Source organism: Cucurbita pepo, chromosome LG05, assembly GCF_002806865.2.
Source record: "Cucurbita pepo subsp. pepo cultivar mu-cu-16 chromosome LG05, ASM280686v2, whole genome shotgun sequence".
Taxonomy (NCBI): domain Eukaryota; kingdom Viridiplantae; phylum Streptophyta; class Magnoliopsida; order Cucurbitales; family Cucurbitaceae; genus Cucurbita; species Cucurbita pepo.
In genome coordinates, this window is record NC_036642.1 from 7175655 (window position 1) to 7192844 (window position 17190).

General features: G+C 36.6%; 1 protein-coding gene across 1 annotated transcript; it reads left to right on the plus strand.

The window, feature by feature from the left end:
• Positions 1–10080: 10080 nt before the first annotated feature.
• On the plus strand, positions 10081–12531 carry LOC111795472 (UPF0496 protein At2g18630-like). Its single transcript, XM_023677921.1, has 2 exons — positions 10081–10436; positions 10631–12531. The coding sequence occupies exon 2, from the start codon at positions 10687–10689 to the stop codon at positions 11827–11829; it is 1143 nt and encodes a 380-aa protein (XP_023533689.1). The 5' UTR covers positions 10081–10436; positions 10631–10686; the 3' UTR covers positions 11830–12531.
• Positions 12532–17190: the final 4659 nt, after the last annotated feature.

The following is a 17190-nucleotide window of genomic DNA, read 5'->3' on the forward strand; positions in this document are numbered from 1 at the left end:
ACGCAATAAAATCAATTAATATGTAGCCGCTCTAGATCCTTACAATTCTTGTCATGACAATAGGGAAGTGTACGACCGTTCACCAAAATCATGTCTATATCTGTAAGGGCTAAAATGTCCTAAAATGTACTTTAGGGGATGTGACTAGTTGTCAATTCTTCTTGCCCGAGTTATACGCTATCAAACTTGTGCAGCTCTAGATCCTTACAATTCTTGTCATGACAATAAGGAAGTGTATGACCGTTCACCAAAATAATGTCTATATCTGTAAGGGCTAAAATGTCCTAAAATGTACTATAGGGGATGTGACTAGTTGTCAATTCTTCTTGTCCGAGTAATACGCTATCAAACTTGTGCAGCTCTAGATCCTTACAATTCTTGTCATGACAATAGGGTAGTGTATGACCGTTCACCAAAATCATGTCTATATCTGTAAGGGCTAAAATGTCCTAAAATGTACTATAGGGGATGTGACTAGTTGTCAATTCTTCTTGCCCGAGTTATACGCTATCAAACTTGTGCAGCTCTAGATCCTTACAATTCTTGTCATGACAATAGGGTAGTGTATGACCGTTCACCAAAATCATGTCTATATCTGTAAGGGCTAAAATGTCCTAAAATGTACTATAGGGGATGTGACTAGTTGTCAATTCTTCTTGCCCGAGTTATACGCTATCAAACTTGTGCAGCTCTAGATCCTTACAATTCTTGTCATGACAATAGGGTAGTGTATGACCGTTCATCAAAATCATGTAAGGGCTAAAATGTCCTAAAATGTACTATAGGGGATGTGACTAGTTGTCAATTCTTCTTGCCCGAGTTATACGCTATCAAACTTGTGCAGCTCTAGATCCTTACAATTCTTGTCATGACAATAGGGAAGTGTATGACCGTTCACCAAAATCATGTCTATGTCTGTAAGGGCTAAAATGTCCTAAAATGTACTATAGGGGATGTGACTAGTTGTCAATTCTTCTTGCCCGAGTTATACGCTATCGAACTTGTGTTTGTTGTTTATTTGCTTTTAGCTTATAATATTCATTTCTTTCAAATTGTTTTAAATGCATTTACTGGTTCATGTTTTATGAAACATTTTTTCTCAAACATGACTCAGGCTTGATCATACATTAAGATTGTCCACAGAGTTCGATTTTCACACAACTGACTTGTTCACCGGGTTAGAACAAGTATTGCACAATAGTTGTCCCACTATCGAACGAGTGCGATTGTGACAAGTGGTATTAGAGTCAAGTCAACTCCTTGAATCGTAGTAAACAAACATGTTCACTACAAAACAACTGGGCAATGAACGAGATGAAATGAGGCTTTTGGAGTCGTACATGAACGAGATTGCTACTAAAGCCGATAAGATCGATGAAATAGTAGGCTATCTTGAGGCAATGTCCATCCGTGAATTAATGTTGAGGGTCGAGTCAATAGAAGAGAAAGCCATAACTGTTGGCGGCTTCGAACATGAGGATAACTTAACGAGCTATATTGCTTAGATGGAAGAACGTATCAAGGGGCCTAGACAATACTCAACAAGTGATTATTCCCAAAGAATGTCGAGATAATAGCAAGGAGAAAGCTAAAGGAGCTGAGACATACTGGGGATATTTGAGACTATGTTAAGAAGTTTTCTGGGATTATGTTGGATATTCCTGAGATGTCCGAGAAAGGCAAAGTCTTCAAGACCTTTTTACGTCCTATGTTACAGTCGAACGTCTGTTTGACCTTAACAATGATCAATCCTAAGACGTAAGGCAAAACCAAACTTCCACAAGTGAAGTAATAAAAATTATCGACCCAACTCTTCTAAAGGTAGGAAAGGTGACAACTTGGAGATGGAGGTGGGAAATGTGAGTCCTCCCAACATAGAGGTAGAACTCCATTATGGAGACCTCACGGCCAGAATAGGTCACAATCAAGGTCACTCGTCTTGCTTCATATGCAAGAAGGTCCACTTAGAAACTAAGTGCCCACAAAAAGGTAGAACCCTCTGTCTTCCAAGTAAAATTTGAATTGAGTACGAGACGAGAGAAGTTGAAACATCACTAGTCAAAAGCATGGAAAACCCATGTGTGGGCCATAAATTGTTTTTCTTCTCTCCAAAAGAGAGTGAGAGTGGAAAATATAAAAGAGCAAATCGAACGCGGATTTATGTATGCCTAGGTCTAGATTAACCATAAAGCAGTTAAGAATACTATTGTCGACTCTAGAACCATTCGCAGCTTCATGATGGAGATCGAAGTGAAAAACTTAAACATCCTTTACCATCGATACACAAGAGAGATGAAAATCGTCAATCCGACAGCCCTACCTATCTCAGAAGTTGGAAAGAGAACTCTGATCAAGCTGAGGACTTGGATTGGACAAACCAACTTTGTAATATTCAAGCTTAAGAACTTCGATATCGTGTTAGGGATGAATTTCCTATTTGAACACAAAATCATTCCCATGCCTCGTAACGAAATACTTAGTAGTAACGAAGTCCAACTCACAATCATTCAAACTAATACCAAACAACCAGAAGGGGTGAAGATGATGTCGTCAATACAGTCGAGAAGGAGCCTTACCGATGATGAACCCACACTGGGTTTATCTCCATCTAGAGAGAAAGATCACAAAATAAAATCCGTACTGGTGGCAAGATTGCATACCACAGAGATGTGTTGCTACTCAAATTGAGCTAGCTAAACTATACACACATCTAAATGACTTGTTGAAGGTCAAGTTTATTAGATCCACAAGAACTCATGTCAATGATCACTTAAATGTCCGTAGTTGTTTCATCATATATAGCCATTTTATTTCTAGGAAAGAAAAGAAAATCAGAATCCATGTAAAATGGCCTACAGTAAACAGAATTAAAATGTAAAATAGCTTACCGTAAACAAAATTAAAAATTGAGAATATATGTTAACCGAGACAAAACAGAATTAAATAAATACCGAGAACAAGAAGGAAGATTAAAGACAGGTGACAAAAGTGAAAGTTTGTGAGATTCTGTTTACGGAGTAAATACATAAGAAAAAATGGGAGTAATTAAATACAAGGACAATAGTGAAGAGTTCGTGAGATTTTATTTAAAGAGGAAATATAGAAGAAAAAATGAGAGTATTTTATTGTTTGTAACATAATTAAAAGGAGATAATACCATAATCATATTTTTTTGAAAAACAATACAATAATCATATCTCCTCGTCGAAAATGAAATCTTTAATAAATAAATATATATATATATATATATATATAAATAAATAAAGTCTCTCATATCAATGAAAGATTGTATAATACAAAGAATTGAACTTAAATTGATGTTATGGGTCCATATAGGTTGACTTGATACAAATGACAAAAATTGAACTCTCATTCAGGATAAATTGGTGAAACTACCTAAGCTAATCAAACTCTGTGGTTTTGCACGTGCCATATATATTGATATGTGTGAATTGTTTATGGATCGATATGTTTATGATATATATATGTTATAATATATGAATTATATGATAATTCTTACGATAATTCTTATGGTAGCCTGTGGTTTAGGGCCTTAACTCACATTTCTTTGAGTTTTTCTTTCATATATTCTTAATTCATACTTGGTTTAGGGTTCATATGGAAATTCAAGTAATTTCTACACGTATTTTTTAAGAAAAGTTCAAGGTGGCTACTTATCTTGTCATCAATGTTCGAGATTTCTATTCTTGAGCTTTTGGTATCGGAATTATTTCAAATTTCCTTCCATAGACTCCTTATTGTGTCTAGTTTCTTAAACCATAAAAATTTCTATGAGAACCGGTATAGAAGGGGATTAAAATTGAGAAAAACCAAGGAAAGGTCAGGTTTTGGGTTGACATGGCTGGTTCAATTGAACCAGCCACATCATCGTCTTATTCCTCTAGACAAGAAGAAGACGTGCGCATCCTTTGCGCTGCCGTCTGAAACTCGAATTCAACAGCTCCGATCACACCGTTTATCCCTTCAATTTCTTCATGAAACTTAAAAATGGTGTTACAAGGAAGAGCTAGGGATTGATTTCACACCTTGTCATGGATCGTAGCCTAAGATATTCGTCTCCAAAGTTCATCCAAAAATTGATTTCTCGTCGGAGCTGAAACAGAGAATTTCTTANGATTAAAGACAGGTGACAAAAGTGAAAGTTTGTGAGATTCTGTTTACGGAGTAAATACATAAGAAAAAATGGGAGTAATTAAATACAAGGACAATAGTGAAGAGTTCGTGAGATTTTATTTAAAGAGGAAATATAGAAGAAAAAATGAGAGTATTTTATTGTTTGTAACATAATTAAAAGGAGATAATACCATAATCATATTTTTTTGAAAAACAATACAATAATCATATCTCCTCGTCGAAAATGAAATCTTTAATAAATAAATATATATATATATATATATATATAAATAAATAAAGTCTCTCATATCAATGAAAGATTGTATAATACAAAGAATTGAACTTAAATTGATGTTATGGGTCCATATAGGTTGACTTGATACAAATGACAAAAATTGAACTCTCATTCAGGATAAATTGGTGAAACTACCTAAGCTAATCAAACTCTGTGGTTTTGCACGTGCCATATATATTGATATGTGTGAATTGTTTATGGATCGATATGTTTATGATATATATATGTTATAATATATGAATTATATGATAATTCTTACGATAATTCTTATGGTAGCCTGTGGTTTAGGGCCTTAACTCACATTTCTTTGAGTTTTTCTTTCATATATTCTTAATTCATACTTGGTTTAGGGTTCATATGGAAATTCAAGTAATTTCTACACGTATTTTTTAAGAAAAGTTCAAGGTGGCTACTTATCTTGTCATCAATGTTCGAGATTTCTATTCTTGAGCTTTTGGTATCGGAATTATTTCAAATTTCCTTCCATAGACTCCTTATTGTGTCTAGTTTCTTAAACCATAAAAATTTCTATGAGAACCGGTATAGAAGGGGATTAAAATTGAGAAAAACCAAGGAAAGGTCAGGTTTTGGGTTGACATGGCTGGTTCAATTGAACCAGCCACATCATCGTCTTATTCCTCTAGACAAGAAGAAGACGTGCGCATCCTTTGCGCTGCCGTCTGAAACTCGAATTCAACAGCTCCGATCACACCGTTTATCCCTTCAATTTCTTCATGAAACTTAAAAATGGTGTTACAAGGAAGAGCTAGGGATTGATTTCACACCTTGTCATGGATCGTAGCCTAAGATATTCGTCTCCAAAGTTCATCCAAAAATTGATTTCTCGTCGGAGCTGAAACAGAGAATTTCTTATTGGGCAGCCGATTCTAGGGATTTTCAAGGCTCGATTTCTTTATGAAACCTCTTCCTTATTCTCCCCTCAAGCTAAAGGAATTGGTCTGGAGGAATGACTTTGTGTGTGAGACCTTAATTTTGAGAAATCATTCTCGATCTACAAGTTACTTGACACCTCCAATTTTCGATCTCTTGAGTAGCTTGTTCTACGACGTTTCAGCTTTCGATTTATTCATCAAAGTTACTAAACTTATTCCTCTAAAGCTAAAGGAATCCTTAATTTGAAGGAAAAGGGACCGTAAATAGGAATTCGAAACCTACCCCCAATTTGAGCCCGAAACTAATTTTCTTCAATTGGTCACGTTCTTGAGGTTATTTCTCATGGTGATCTTCTATGGAAACATTCCTTGGAGGTGCAGAAACTTATTGGGATCGTCCTTGCTTAACGAATTCTCTTGTATCATCGAGTTGGAATTTTGAATTTTTCTTGAAGCTCTTCAATGGCAGATTGGATTGGGGGAATGGTTTCAGGGCACTTTCAACACTCTATTCATTCATAGAATTTGTGAGTAATCTTGTTTAGAAGTTGTAGGAACAAGTTTAAAAGGAAATGGTGGAGAACTACTCTCGAATTTGAAAAAAANACGTGCCATATATATTGATATGTGTGAATTGTTTATGGATCGATATGTTTATGATATATATATGTTATAATATATGAATTATATGATAATTCTTACGATAATTCTTATGGTAGCCTGTGGTTTAGGGCCTTAACTCACATTTCTTTGAGTTTTTCTTTCATATATTCTTAATTCATACTTGGTTTAGGGTTCATATGGAAATTCAAGTAATTTCTACACGTATTTTTTAAGAAAAGTTCAAGGTGGCTACTTATCTTGTCATCAATGTTCGAGATTTCTATTCTTGAGCTTTTGGTATCGGAATTATTTCAAATTTCCTTCCATAGACTCCTTATTGTGTCTAGTTTCTTAAACCATAAAAATTTCTATGAGAACCGGTATAGAAGGGGATTAAAATTGAGAAAAACCAAGGAAAGGTCAGGTTTTGGGTTGACATGGCTGGTTCAATTGAACCAGCCACATCATCGTCTTATTCCTCTAGACAAGAAGAAGACGTGCGCATCCTTTGCGCTGCCGTCTGAAACTCGAATTCAACAGCTCCGATCACACCGTTTATCCCTTCAATTTCTTCATGAAACTTAAAAATGGTGTTACAAGGAAGAGCTAGGGATTGATTTCACACCTTGTCATGGATCGTAGCCTAAGATATTCGTCTCCAAAGTTCATCCAAAAATTGATTTCTCGTCGGAGCTGAAACAGAGAATTTCTTATTGGGCAGCCGATTCTAGGGATTTTCAAGGCTCGATTTCTTTATGAAACCTCTTCCTTATTCTCCCCTCAAGCTAAAGGAATTGGTCTGGAGGAATGACTTTGTGTGTGAGACCTTAATTTTGAGAAATCATTCTCGATCTACAAGTTACTTGACACCTCCAATTTTCGATCTCTTGAGTAGCTTGTTCTACGACGTTTCAGCTTTCGATTTATTCATCAAAGTTACTAAACTTATTCCTCTAAAGCTAAAGGAATCCTTAATTTGAAGGAAAAGGGACCGTAAATAGGAATTCGAAACCTACCCCCAATTTGAGCCCGAAACTAATTTTCTTCAATTGGTCACGTTCTTGAGGTTATTTCTCATGGTGATCTTCTATGGAAACATTCCTTGGAGGTGCAGAAACTTATTGGGATCGTCCTTGCTTAACGAATTCTCTTGTATCATCGAGTTGGAATTTTGAATTTTTCTTGAAGCTCTTCAATGGCAGATTGGATTGGGGGAATGGTTTCAGGGCACTTTCAACACTCTATTCATTCATAGAATTTGTGAGTAATCTTGTTTAGAAGTTGTAGGAACAAGTTTAAAAGGAAATGGTGGAGAACTACTCTCGAATTTGAAAAAAATCCGAGAGTAGGAGACTCAAAATCTAAACGCCTATAACTTACGATTGGGAGCTCAACCTTGCTTGTTTCTTGTTCCAAACTATTGCCTCAACTTCAGACTTGAGAAGCTTAAACCGACATTGAGAGCTCCAGAATCGTCGTGATTTGGAGATTGAACTTTCTGGATAATCTGTCGAAAATATCTACTCCGATCAGAGCCTTACTGACCTTGGTTTTGAATCCTAGCCGTTGGATGTGATGATCTGTGAGTGTTCTAAAATATATCCAATTTTGGAGGAGATCCAATGGTTGAGAGTCGAGATTAGATGGATTTTGTGAAGATGGTCACCGTTGATCATCTTATTCTTGCTAGAATGGCAGTTTCGTAATTATTCATATCTTCAGGGGTAATGTGGCAATTTGTCACTTTCTGAATATTTTATTATTATTTTTCTTGAAAAATCCATCTACACAAGGAATTAAAAATCCGGAAAGATTCTTGATAATTAGAAAAATGACATTTTTGTCCTTTTAGCTTACTTTTTCCTTTCCAATCAAAGACCTTAAATCCTTCCATCTTCGGGTATAGAAATGACTTCTTAAGACCCTGTACTTACTTAATCCTCTTAATTTCTTTTCTTGGATCCTTTGAGTCTTACATGGGTGACTTATTCTTATTGGAGCTAATTTCCTTCGTTTTTGGGGTGTTACAATTGTACTAAAGTGGAGGATGGGAATTTGTGTATGTGTTTTAAGTACTTAATGGATGTTATCGCCCCGTAGAGCATGTGTACCATATGCATGATTTTACTGTACAATAAACCCAAATGATTGATGTATGATTCTCCCTTTAGACTGTAAGTAGTTTGGCTAGACAATGACCTAGGATGGAAAGCTCTAGTAGTTCGAGCACATTAGAATCTTAAGAGACGATCAAAGGATGTAGCCATAGTGCTTCGAATCGAACCAGACTTGAGGATTAAAAACTGAGAAACCTGAAGACGTGAATCCATGTCAAGACCATCAAATTGCCCTAGGATTCTAGAAGACCACAACAGCAACCCTATTAGATAAAGGTAGTTGCCTAGGTTGATAGCAACCGGTGCAGTGTTGCATAGCTTCCACTTTTCTTTCCACTCCAGTATGGTATCATTGAGCTAGACATGAGGCTAATTAGAAATGTGTGACTTGATAGTTCGCTTGGATTACCCAACATGGTGGATCCTTTCTATGGGTGGGCGTTGATCATGTAGGTAATCAGGCTAGCACGTGTAAGGGGGTAGTTCCCCTCAACCTTGGGCAACTACATGGCCTGTGGGACAGGTTCGCCAACTAACCTCTTATGGATGAGGAGCAGGCTAGCACACACCATGCTATCTCAACTTGATAGAGAGAGTTCTTCGAGGTAGCATCTCAACACTAGATATCGGTTACTACTACGCATAGGTTAAGCTAACGACCCAAGTCTGCGAACATAGGAGCTCTCCACCTAGAGCCTAGAGTAAAGTTTGTGGTCACCTGCTATGTCAAGGATGGGTGAGAACCTACAAGTAGGTTGTTTACTCGGTATATTTATATTCTCATCTTCTGGTCAAGGTGGAAGAACGTTTAAGAGCTGTGTGGTCATAGGGTAAGTCGTTTTGGAGCGTTAGTCCATTTTTTGTATTTATTATTATTTTTTTGTACTGGTTTTGTAATTGAATCTCGAACCTTTTTACCTCGTTTCTATAAATTTGAAAGGACCCCCTGTAATTGGATTTTATTTTGATTTAAATTTTTAGTAGTGTCTATTTTGATTTGAATTTTATTAATTTCTCATCTTTTATTTTATTTTGATTTAAATTTTATTAATTTTTCATCTTTTATTTTATTTTACTTTTTTTTCTAATTACTTTTGATCTTTGTCTTTTTAATGAGTTCGAGATTTGAAGTCTAAATAACTTGAATGACTATAAAAAATTCTTAAATATCTAAAAAGTGTTGCAGATTTGATTTAATTTGTCGCTCTTTATTATGATAATAATGATGCAAAGATTAATATTAAGGAGATTATAAAATATCAATGTATAGGAATGATATCGAAAGAAAAAGTATACTATTTTGAGTGCATGCTTTACTCAAAGAAATTCATAGTTAAGCGTGTTTTACTTAGAGAAATTCTATGTGGGTGACCAAATGAGACGTCCTTGAAAGTCAGAACCACGAAACTAAAGACTTAAGCTGGTCCCATAAATACACAACGAAGACCGTAAACTTAATATGACACTCATACAGATGAACACGATTTTCCACAATGGTATGATACTGTCCACTCCGAGCATAAGCTCTCTTGGCTTTGCTCTGGGTTTCCTCAAAAGCCCTCGTACCAATGGAGAGAGTAGTATTCGTTGATTATAAACCCATGATCATTCCATAAGTCACTTTAGATCTCACATTATGCAGAATATCATAATAACATGTATTTTCTCACCTAGATGGGGCCTCCGTGGGATGCAGACTCATGCTATGTAGCACAGGGGACGCGGAGAAATGGTAGAGCCACGATATCACATTTCAAATCTTAGTCGAAATTCTAATAAATATATGTTTTATAATTTGTTGAATGCTCAACATTATTATTACTATTTTAACGATTCTTCAAGAATCTATGATAAAGTAAAATAAAAAATACAATTAGTTGAATATTGGAACATATATTCTCAAATTTATTGGTCGAACTAAAATCTGATTTCTTTTTCTAGAAATTAATTAGGCGGCGGCGAGGACTTGGTCTTTGAACTACTAGTGAGTGACAAGTTCGAAGAAATTTCGAGGAAGAGTCCTTAGAATTCCAAGGTGGGCGTGCTTGAAACCCCGCCAACAACAAAATCCACGGAAAATAAAATTCAACACCGCGTATGTGGAAGACTATGATTCCAATTTAGATAATTGTTTATAAGCGACTATTGACCACTCGCCCCATTTTGATTAGGTTTCCTTTTCTTTCTTCACCCATGTTGTTCGCCGAGATCCCCTCCTGCTCCATCTTCTGCCTCTTCACGATTTTTTTATAGTCTCTTTGCGGCGGCTGACTTCCGATCCTCCAGATCATTCTCTTTCTTGGGATTTCATTGGATTTCGTTGGATTTCATCTGGGTTTCGTTGGATTTCATCTGGGTTTTGTTGGATCTTCTCGATTCTTCTCTCAATTTGAGGTACCTTGTTCATTTTGATTTGAAGTCGACTGCTCTTTTTACTTCTAAGATAGGGATTTTTGTGTTTTAATAATCCTTCTGCTTGACTGAAAACTTGTGACGGGATTTCGGAATTGCTTGTTCTTTTAGATCTTGTAAACTTGATTGCTCGATTCTAGTTCTGTTTTTGAGTTTCGAGCTTATTCTTGTGTTAGCTGAAGGATAGAGTAGTGGAATTGAGAGATTTGTTGTGGTCAATTATTGTCTGGAAATGATGGGAGGACAATCTAGCAAGAACAGATCAGGTGGCGGTGTTGCTTCTTCAGCTCCTTCCGTTCTCATCAATGTTGATTCTCACTATGCAGCTGCACTTAGTTCATATGAAACCGAGTGTGAAAATAATCCAGATTTGCAGGCCTTCGATGATAAAGTGCACGAACGGACGAACCGGGCTCTCAATTCGCTAGCCACTGGAATTGGGCCGAGTTCTCTGTCGTTGGATGTGCTCATGGAGATCCCTGAATTTTTACTGGAAATGAATGAAGATGCGGTTAAGTTGATCCTTGCAAGTAAAGAGGATGTATGGAGCAACAAGGAGTTGTTTGAGCTTGTGGATGCATTCTTCGATAACAGTCTCAAAACATTGCGTTTCTGTACGGCGTTGGAGAATTGTCTACGACGCACTCGGGATAGCGAACTCATCATTAAAGTTGCTATCAATCAATTTGAAAGTGGTGAGAATGGAGATGATGAGAGATATGTAAAGACAATTGAAGAGTTGAAGAAGTTTCAGGAGGTTGGGAATCCCTTTGCTCAGGAATTTGTTCAGCTGTTTGTGCCATTATACAAACAGCATTTGTCCATGTTAAAGAAGTTGCAACATCAGAAGAAGAAGCTTGATAAGAAATATCGCACCATGAAAACATGGAAGAAACTTACAAATGTCTTTCTGGTTACTCTATTTGCATCCGTTCTCGTTTTCTCTGTTGTAGCAGCTGCAATGTCTGCACCTCCCGTAGTGATTGCGTTAACTGCTGCACTGGTTGTTCCGATGGGCCCGGTCGGGAAATGGTGTAACACGCTCTGGAATCGGTACTTGAGCCACATCAAAGCAGAGAAGCAAGTTATCAACTCTGTGCAAGCTCACACTTCCATAGTTCTAACGGACTTTGAGAACATTCGATTGCTTGTGCAAAAGTTATCGATTCAGTTAGGTTTGTTGTTGCAGAATACCGATCTCGGCATCAGGGAACAGGGTGCTATGCAACTTGTAATAGATGAGATCAAGAAAAACCTTCAAGGGTTTGATGAGACCATAGAGAAGTTGAGTGTACATGCTTCTAAATGCAGCACAGACGTAACAAAAGCAAGAACAGTAATTATTCAGAAAATAGCAATGCATCATAACAGCTGATAGCTCGATCGGATTTCGTTTCTGAGTCTCATCAGATGCTCGTATGCTACTCGATCAGCATATAACAATAGGGAAGGAAGAGTGAGACGGGCCATAAACGAATGATACACTACTCATCTTATACTTGAAAGATCGAGTCTCGTCGAAGTGAGCTCACTCGTTTGATCGAGTATTTATTTAGGTACGCTTTGAACATGTGATTCAGAGAGATTAGTTACTTATTTATGTCCTTTCTATATGGATGTTGGTTGATGCATGTAACTGTGACCAAGGCACCAAGAGGTGTGGGAATGTATAATAACTTCATCTCTTTGTTCTTCCGTATTCAGAAATATTCGAGTAATATGGTACTGTTGACTGCTTTTGAGATTATGATTATCGCTCGATGTTTTGAGAACTTTATGGATTGAGTTGATTGGAACGATATAGAGACCCTGATGGTTGGCTACATCGAATCAAGCAAATATTTAGAAGGAGATGCTCTCTCGTGGCATCGATGGGTTCGGGACGACAAAACATCGATGGGTTCGGGACGGTAAAGACTAATTCAAAGTCATTGGTCTTCAATTTTTAGGACTTTTAAATAGTCTTCGGTCTAGCTTTTGAAGTCTCCAAATCTTTGAGGGATCTACCAAAGATAGTTCTAACTTCCTCCATCTCTGCAATGGTAAGCATTTTCTCGCACATTCGATTTTCGTTCGACTATTTTTTTCATTCGATTTTGACGTGAAACCTAATGACTTGAACCAAGGTTAGTTTGTGAAATTTTTTTAACTTTGGAACATCAAACGAATAAAAACAGGAGCGATCAAGGTACACACTACTAAGTAGCCATTTGAAATTCTTACGAGCAATACTTGTAGAGATTGCTAATATATGCTAGCATATGAGCATGAATTGTCTTATATAGCTAAAAATACATGTGTTTGCATGAATTGTCTTATATAACTAAAAATACATGTGTTCTTGAGATTTTAGAACTTTATGCTATATAAGATGAATTTTGCTACGCTAGGAACTCTGGATTAAGATTGAGAAATGATTTATATATTTGTCAGAACATACATGAAAAAATTGAGATACAATTCAAGACAGTCACAAACCAATTTTTGAGCTATTCAGATTGGCTCAATGGAGTCAAAACATGGTAAAAATTTTCACTTTTAGAATAAGAGAGTAAAAAATTTTAAGTTTAAATACTTCAAAAGGAACAAAACTCAAAATAAAATTGGGACAAAATTGACATGAAACCGGTAGAGGCTTTGATCAGCTCTCTATGGCACCATCTTCAAATCTGCTCCCATCCTCGACTACATCTAGTTATTACCAAAAAAAAGGGTAAAAACTAGAGTAAGTACCTTGCTTGAAGTCTCTTGATCGTGTCCATAATGGATGCTAAGGTACTATACTCTATACGGACCTTGGTCCTAAGTCATGGGTTTTGAGCTCATAATTTTTGATGAGTCTAGTGCTTAGCCTTGAGTTATGCACTTATATATTCCCTCGTCCTTGGATAGGTTTACATAGAGTGTATCTCATTAAGCGGTAACACCTAAGAATTTAAAGGTTTTCAAAGGAGGTACTTTACGTGGGAAACCAGAAATAATAATAAATAAATAAATAATAAAAAACAAATTGGAAAAGGAAAATGAGAAATCCAATTTTTACCAAACTTCCCCCATTTTTTAACATTTTATGAAGTAAAATTTTGAAGGTGCTCAAGAACATAAAAATGGTCAAGAAGGGTAGATAATTTTTGGAAAATTTTTGGATTTTTCAAGAAAAATAATATTTAAATAATAAAAATGGCAAATTATCAAAATGCCTCTGAAAGATTGGATAATTACAGAAATTCCACTCTGAACAAAATCTGGATGTCTACGGTGGCCTCCTGCACAAAACGCTTGAAAGCTCAAATTTCAGCCGTTGGATCTCCTCCAAAATTGAGGAAGATCTAGAACATTCACAGATCATCACATCCAACAGTTAGAATTCAAAATATAGGTCGATAACGCTTGGTCGGAGCATATAATTCCGACGAATGATCCAGAAAACTCAAGGATGAAATTGTGATGATTCTCTAAATTATGAAGTGGGGGCAACTAATAGGAACAAGAAACGAGCTCAATTGAGACCTTAATCGAATGTTAAGAGAGTTTAGATTTTGGGTATAGTGTTCCCGAAATTATTCCAAATTCAGAAGCTACAGTCCATCTTTCTCCTTCAAACTTGCTCCTACACGTTCTAAAGAGGATTGCCCAAAAGTTTAGATTTTGGCTATAGGCATATTCGTTGGACAAATCATATATCGAGTGATTTCTGCACACTTAAGGATCATTTTTGAAGAAGGTCGCGAAGGGAGACGACCTTAGGAACAAGCGTAATCGAAGAAATTCGATATCGGTTAAGTTTTGGGAAAGAAATTCAAATTGTTGCTTACGACCCTTAGTGCCCAAAATTGATGTTTCCAATAGTTTGAGGAGACTAAATGGAGCATGTTTGATGGAGTCAAGGACTAATATGATCTAGTTCAAGCTGCTCAATAGAAGGAAAAAGGGTTGAGTTGCAAACTCAGGGAAGGAACTCAAAATTTGCCTCAACTACGCCTAGACACTCAAAATTTGCCTCAACTACGCCTAGACAGCTTCTAAGAATTATCCCCTTAGTTTAAGAAAGTATAAGGAAGATCTTTGGTGAAGGAGGTGTGGCCTGATAGTGCCTACATTGTCGTAACTAATAAAAAAAAACCTCCTGGGTTTACTCCAGCGAAAAAACGAGTTTTCCCCTGGTTTTGGACGTTTGTAACTTACACTGTAGTTCACGAGTAGGTGAGATATCTATCTCAAACTCTTCCTTGACAGTTTATCTTTAAGTTTCATGAAGGAATCGAGGGGAGAAATGCTTTGAAATGGGTTGGTAGACTCCATTTTCAGACGGAGGAGCAACGCCATGCAACGTCTTCTTCCCCTGTGGGAGGAAGAAGACGATGACGTGGCTGGTTCAACTGAACCGGCCACATCAACCCTAAAACCAACCCCCTTTAGTTTTTCATCAAATTAAACCTCTTTCTGGCCAGTTCTCACAAAAGTCTCAATGGTTCAAGAAACTAGACTCATTAAGGAAGCTACTATAGAAAATTTGGAGGAAAACGAGTACTGGAAGCTCAAGAAACAGGATCCCGAACACCGGACAAGAGGTAAGTAGCCACCTTGGACTTTTCTCAAGAAATACTTGTACAAATCACATGGATTTATATATTAACCCAAAAAGTATGAATTAAGGTTACATGAAAGAAAAATTGAAAAACCGTAAGTTAAGACCCAAAACTAGTCAAATTGCTCGTGATTTAGGTAATGCTAAAATAACCCGCTAAATAAACCCCACTGCTTACGAAATTTTAATGTTGTGCATATTATGACATTTTGAGATTATGTATGAAATTTGGTGGTCATTTGATAAAGTTAAGTAGGAAAACCAAGTAACGGTAAAAAAAATGACCATAATGCCCATAAGGAAGACTACCTATGGGTTAAGCCCTAAACGCCCTCCTAATATTATGAAATATTGCATGAATCCTTATCTCAGGAGGTTGTATAAGGTAGTGAAATCATTATGTAGCTAAACCAAGATATGGAAAAAAAAAATGTTCATCACGATCCATACGACTTTACGCCCTATGACGACTAACGAGGTATCCATAAAACGAGAGATTTCTCACATGTACCCTTGGTCGCTAATAAGATTCTACGTGCACAAGATCTTGTTGGGCTATTCCTAAGAAGAACTCTTAAGTTCCAAGCTCGACCCAAGACATTATGCATAAAACCTAGGATCACCAAGAACCCAAGAAAAACACCTAGGTGAATGAAAATATAGTACTTAACAAATTGCTTGGATCCATGCCCGAAGTAACCATTATCTCCTATTCCTCTTTAAGTTGGATGCCCAGCTATATGTACCATGAGTAGGATGCCATGATAGGCCTAATATTTCTCTGACCTAAATGAGATGCCCTATGTCACAATTTGCCGGTAGGTGCACTCATGGGAGCAAATTAGGGGTTACTTTGGAAAAATACTTTCAGGGCTAATATACGATGCATGCTATGATAACCCCCTAAAGTTTAGTTCTTGAAAACGGAACAAGGAGTAAAATCCTAGCTCAAGGTCACAATTAAGAACCTACAATAGGCTATTTACTGAGTTTTACTCACTCCATGTTTATCATTTTTGTCAGGTAACTAGGAGCTGGTCGTGGATGGGAGCAGACTTTGGAGTGAGGGTCATGGATCAACCCTGTCTTTAACTTACTATATTTTGTGTTAACCTTTTGTGTCCGCTTTTTATTTTGTGTTTTCGAACTAGCCTATATGTTTACTACTTTATTCTATTTATTATATTACTAGTATGTATGTAAAAACTTATGTTTAACTATGTTTTTAAATAAATAAATAATTCCGGTCTTTACCTGAGCTATTCACTTCCACTCCATACTCAATGCATAACACTAGTTTTAGTCCTAAAACAAACACCGGGAGGACCTACTAGGTCACATGGTTGATAAACAAAATGAACCCAAGCATAAAAGGTATGGGTAAGATTTAGATTAGGATTCAAAATCTAAATTTGGCACATAGTTGCCCCAACATTCCCTTGCCTTCTTTGGAGTCTGGATTCTAACATCCTATAATAGCACGGCATCCTCCTGCTATCCTACAAATGAATCTTAGCACATCCGACCAAAGTGAAAGAACATATGATCATGATATACCATGTATAAGACGAGTCTATGTAGCAAGGTGACTTACAAAATAAGATGAGAGTCTCGTAGAGCATTGTATCTCATGTTTAGGGTTTAGGGTTTAGGGTTTTTTTTTTATAAAAAAAATCCCCATCTATCTCATAGTATAGACCTTACAGAACGAATTTTGGTCAAGTTCTTCAATTTGGTAGTTAAAGCCCTAGGTCTATGGGTCTCTTTTAACGCCAAAAGTCAACTTATTGGATAGAACAATCTAGATACCCTACTCAAACTCAAGGATGTCTTGCTTTGCACGATTTCATATCCTAGACTATGTTGATGGAGACGGAGGAAAATGTCAAGCTAACTATATCAGTCCTCGTCACGACCCATTCTCCAAACAATTTGAAGATTGGGTTGTGACAGAAAACCTTTAGGAAGTTTTCCGTATTTTTTTTCATTGATACATTTTACATTAGGGAGTCATTGAAAACGTATTTTTTAGGTTAGTTTTCTAGTCGTTAAGATTCAAAACTTGCCCTTTTTGTCTTCAAATTTAAAAAATAAAGCATGTTATATCAGTATCTTTTGGAATATAAGCAACATAGTGAAAGAAAAATA

Excerpts from the sequence above, each read along its gene's own strand:
- LOC111795472 (XM_023677921.1), top strand. The coding sequence starts at position 10,687 with ATGATGGGAGGACAATCTAGCAAGAACAGATCAGGTGGCGGTGTTGCT.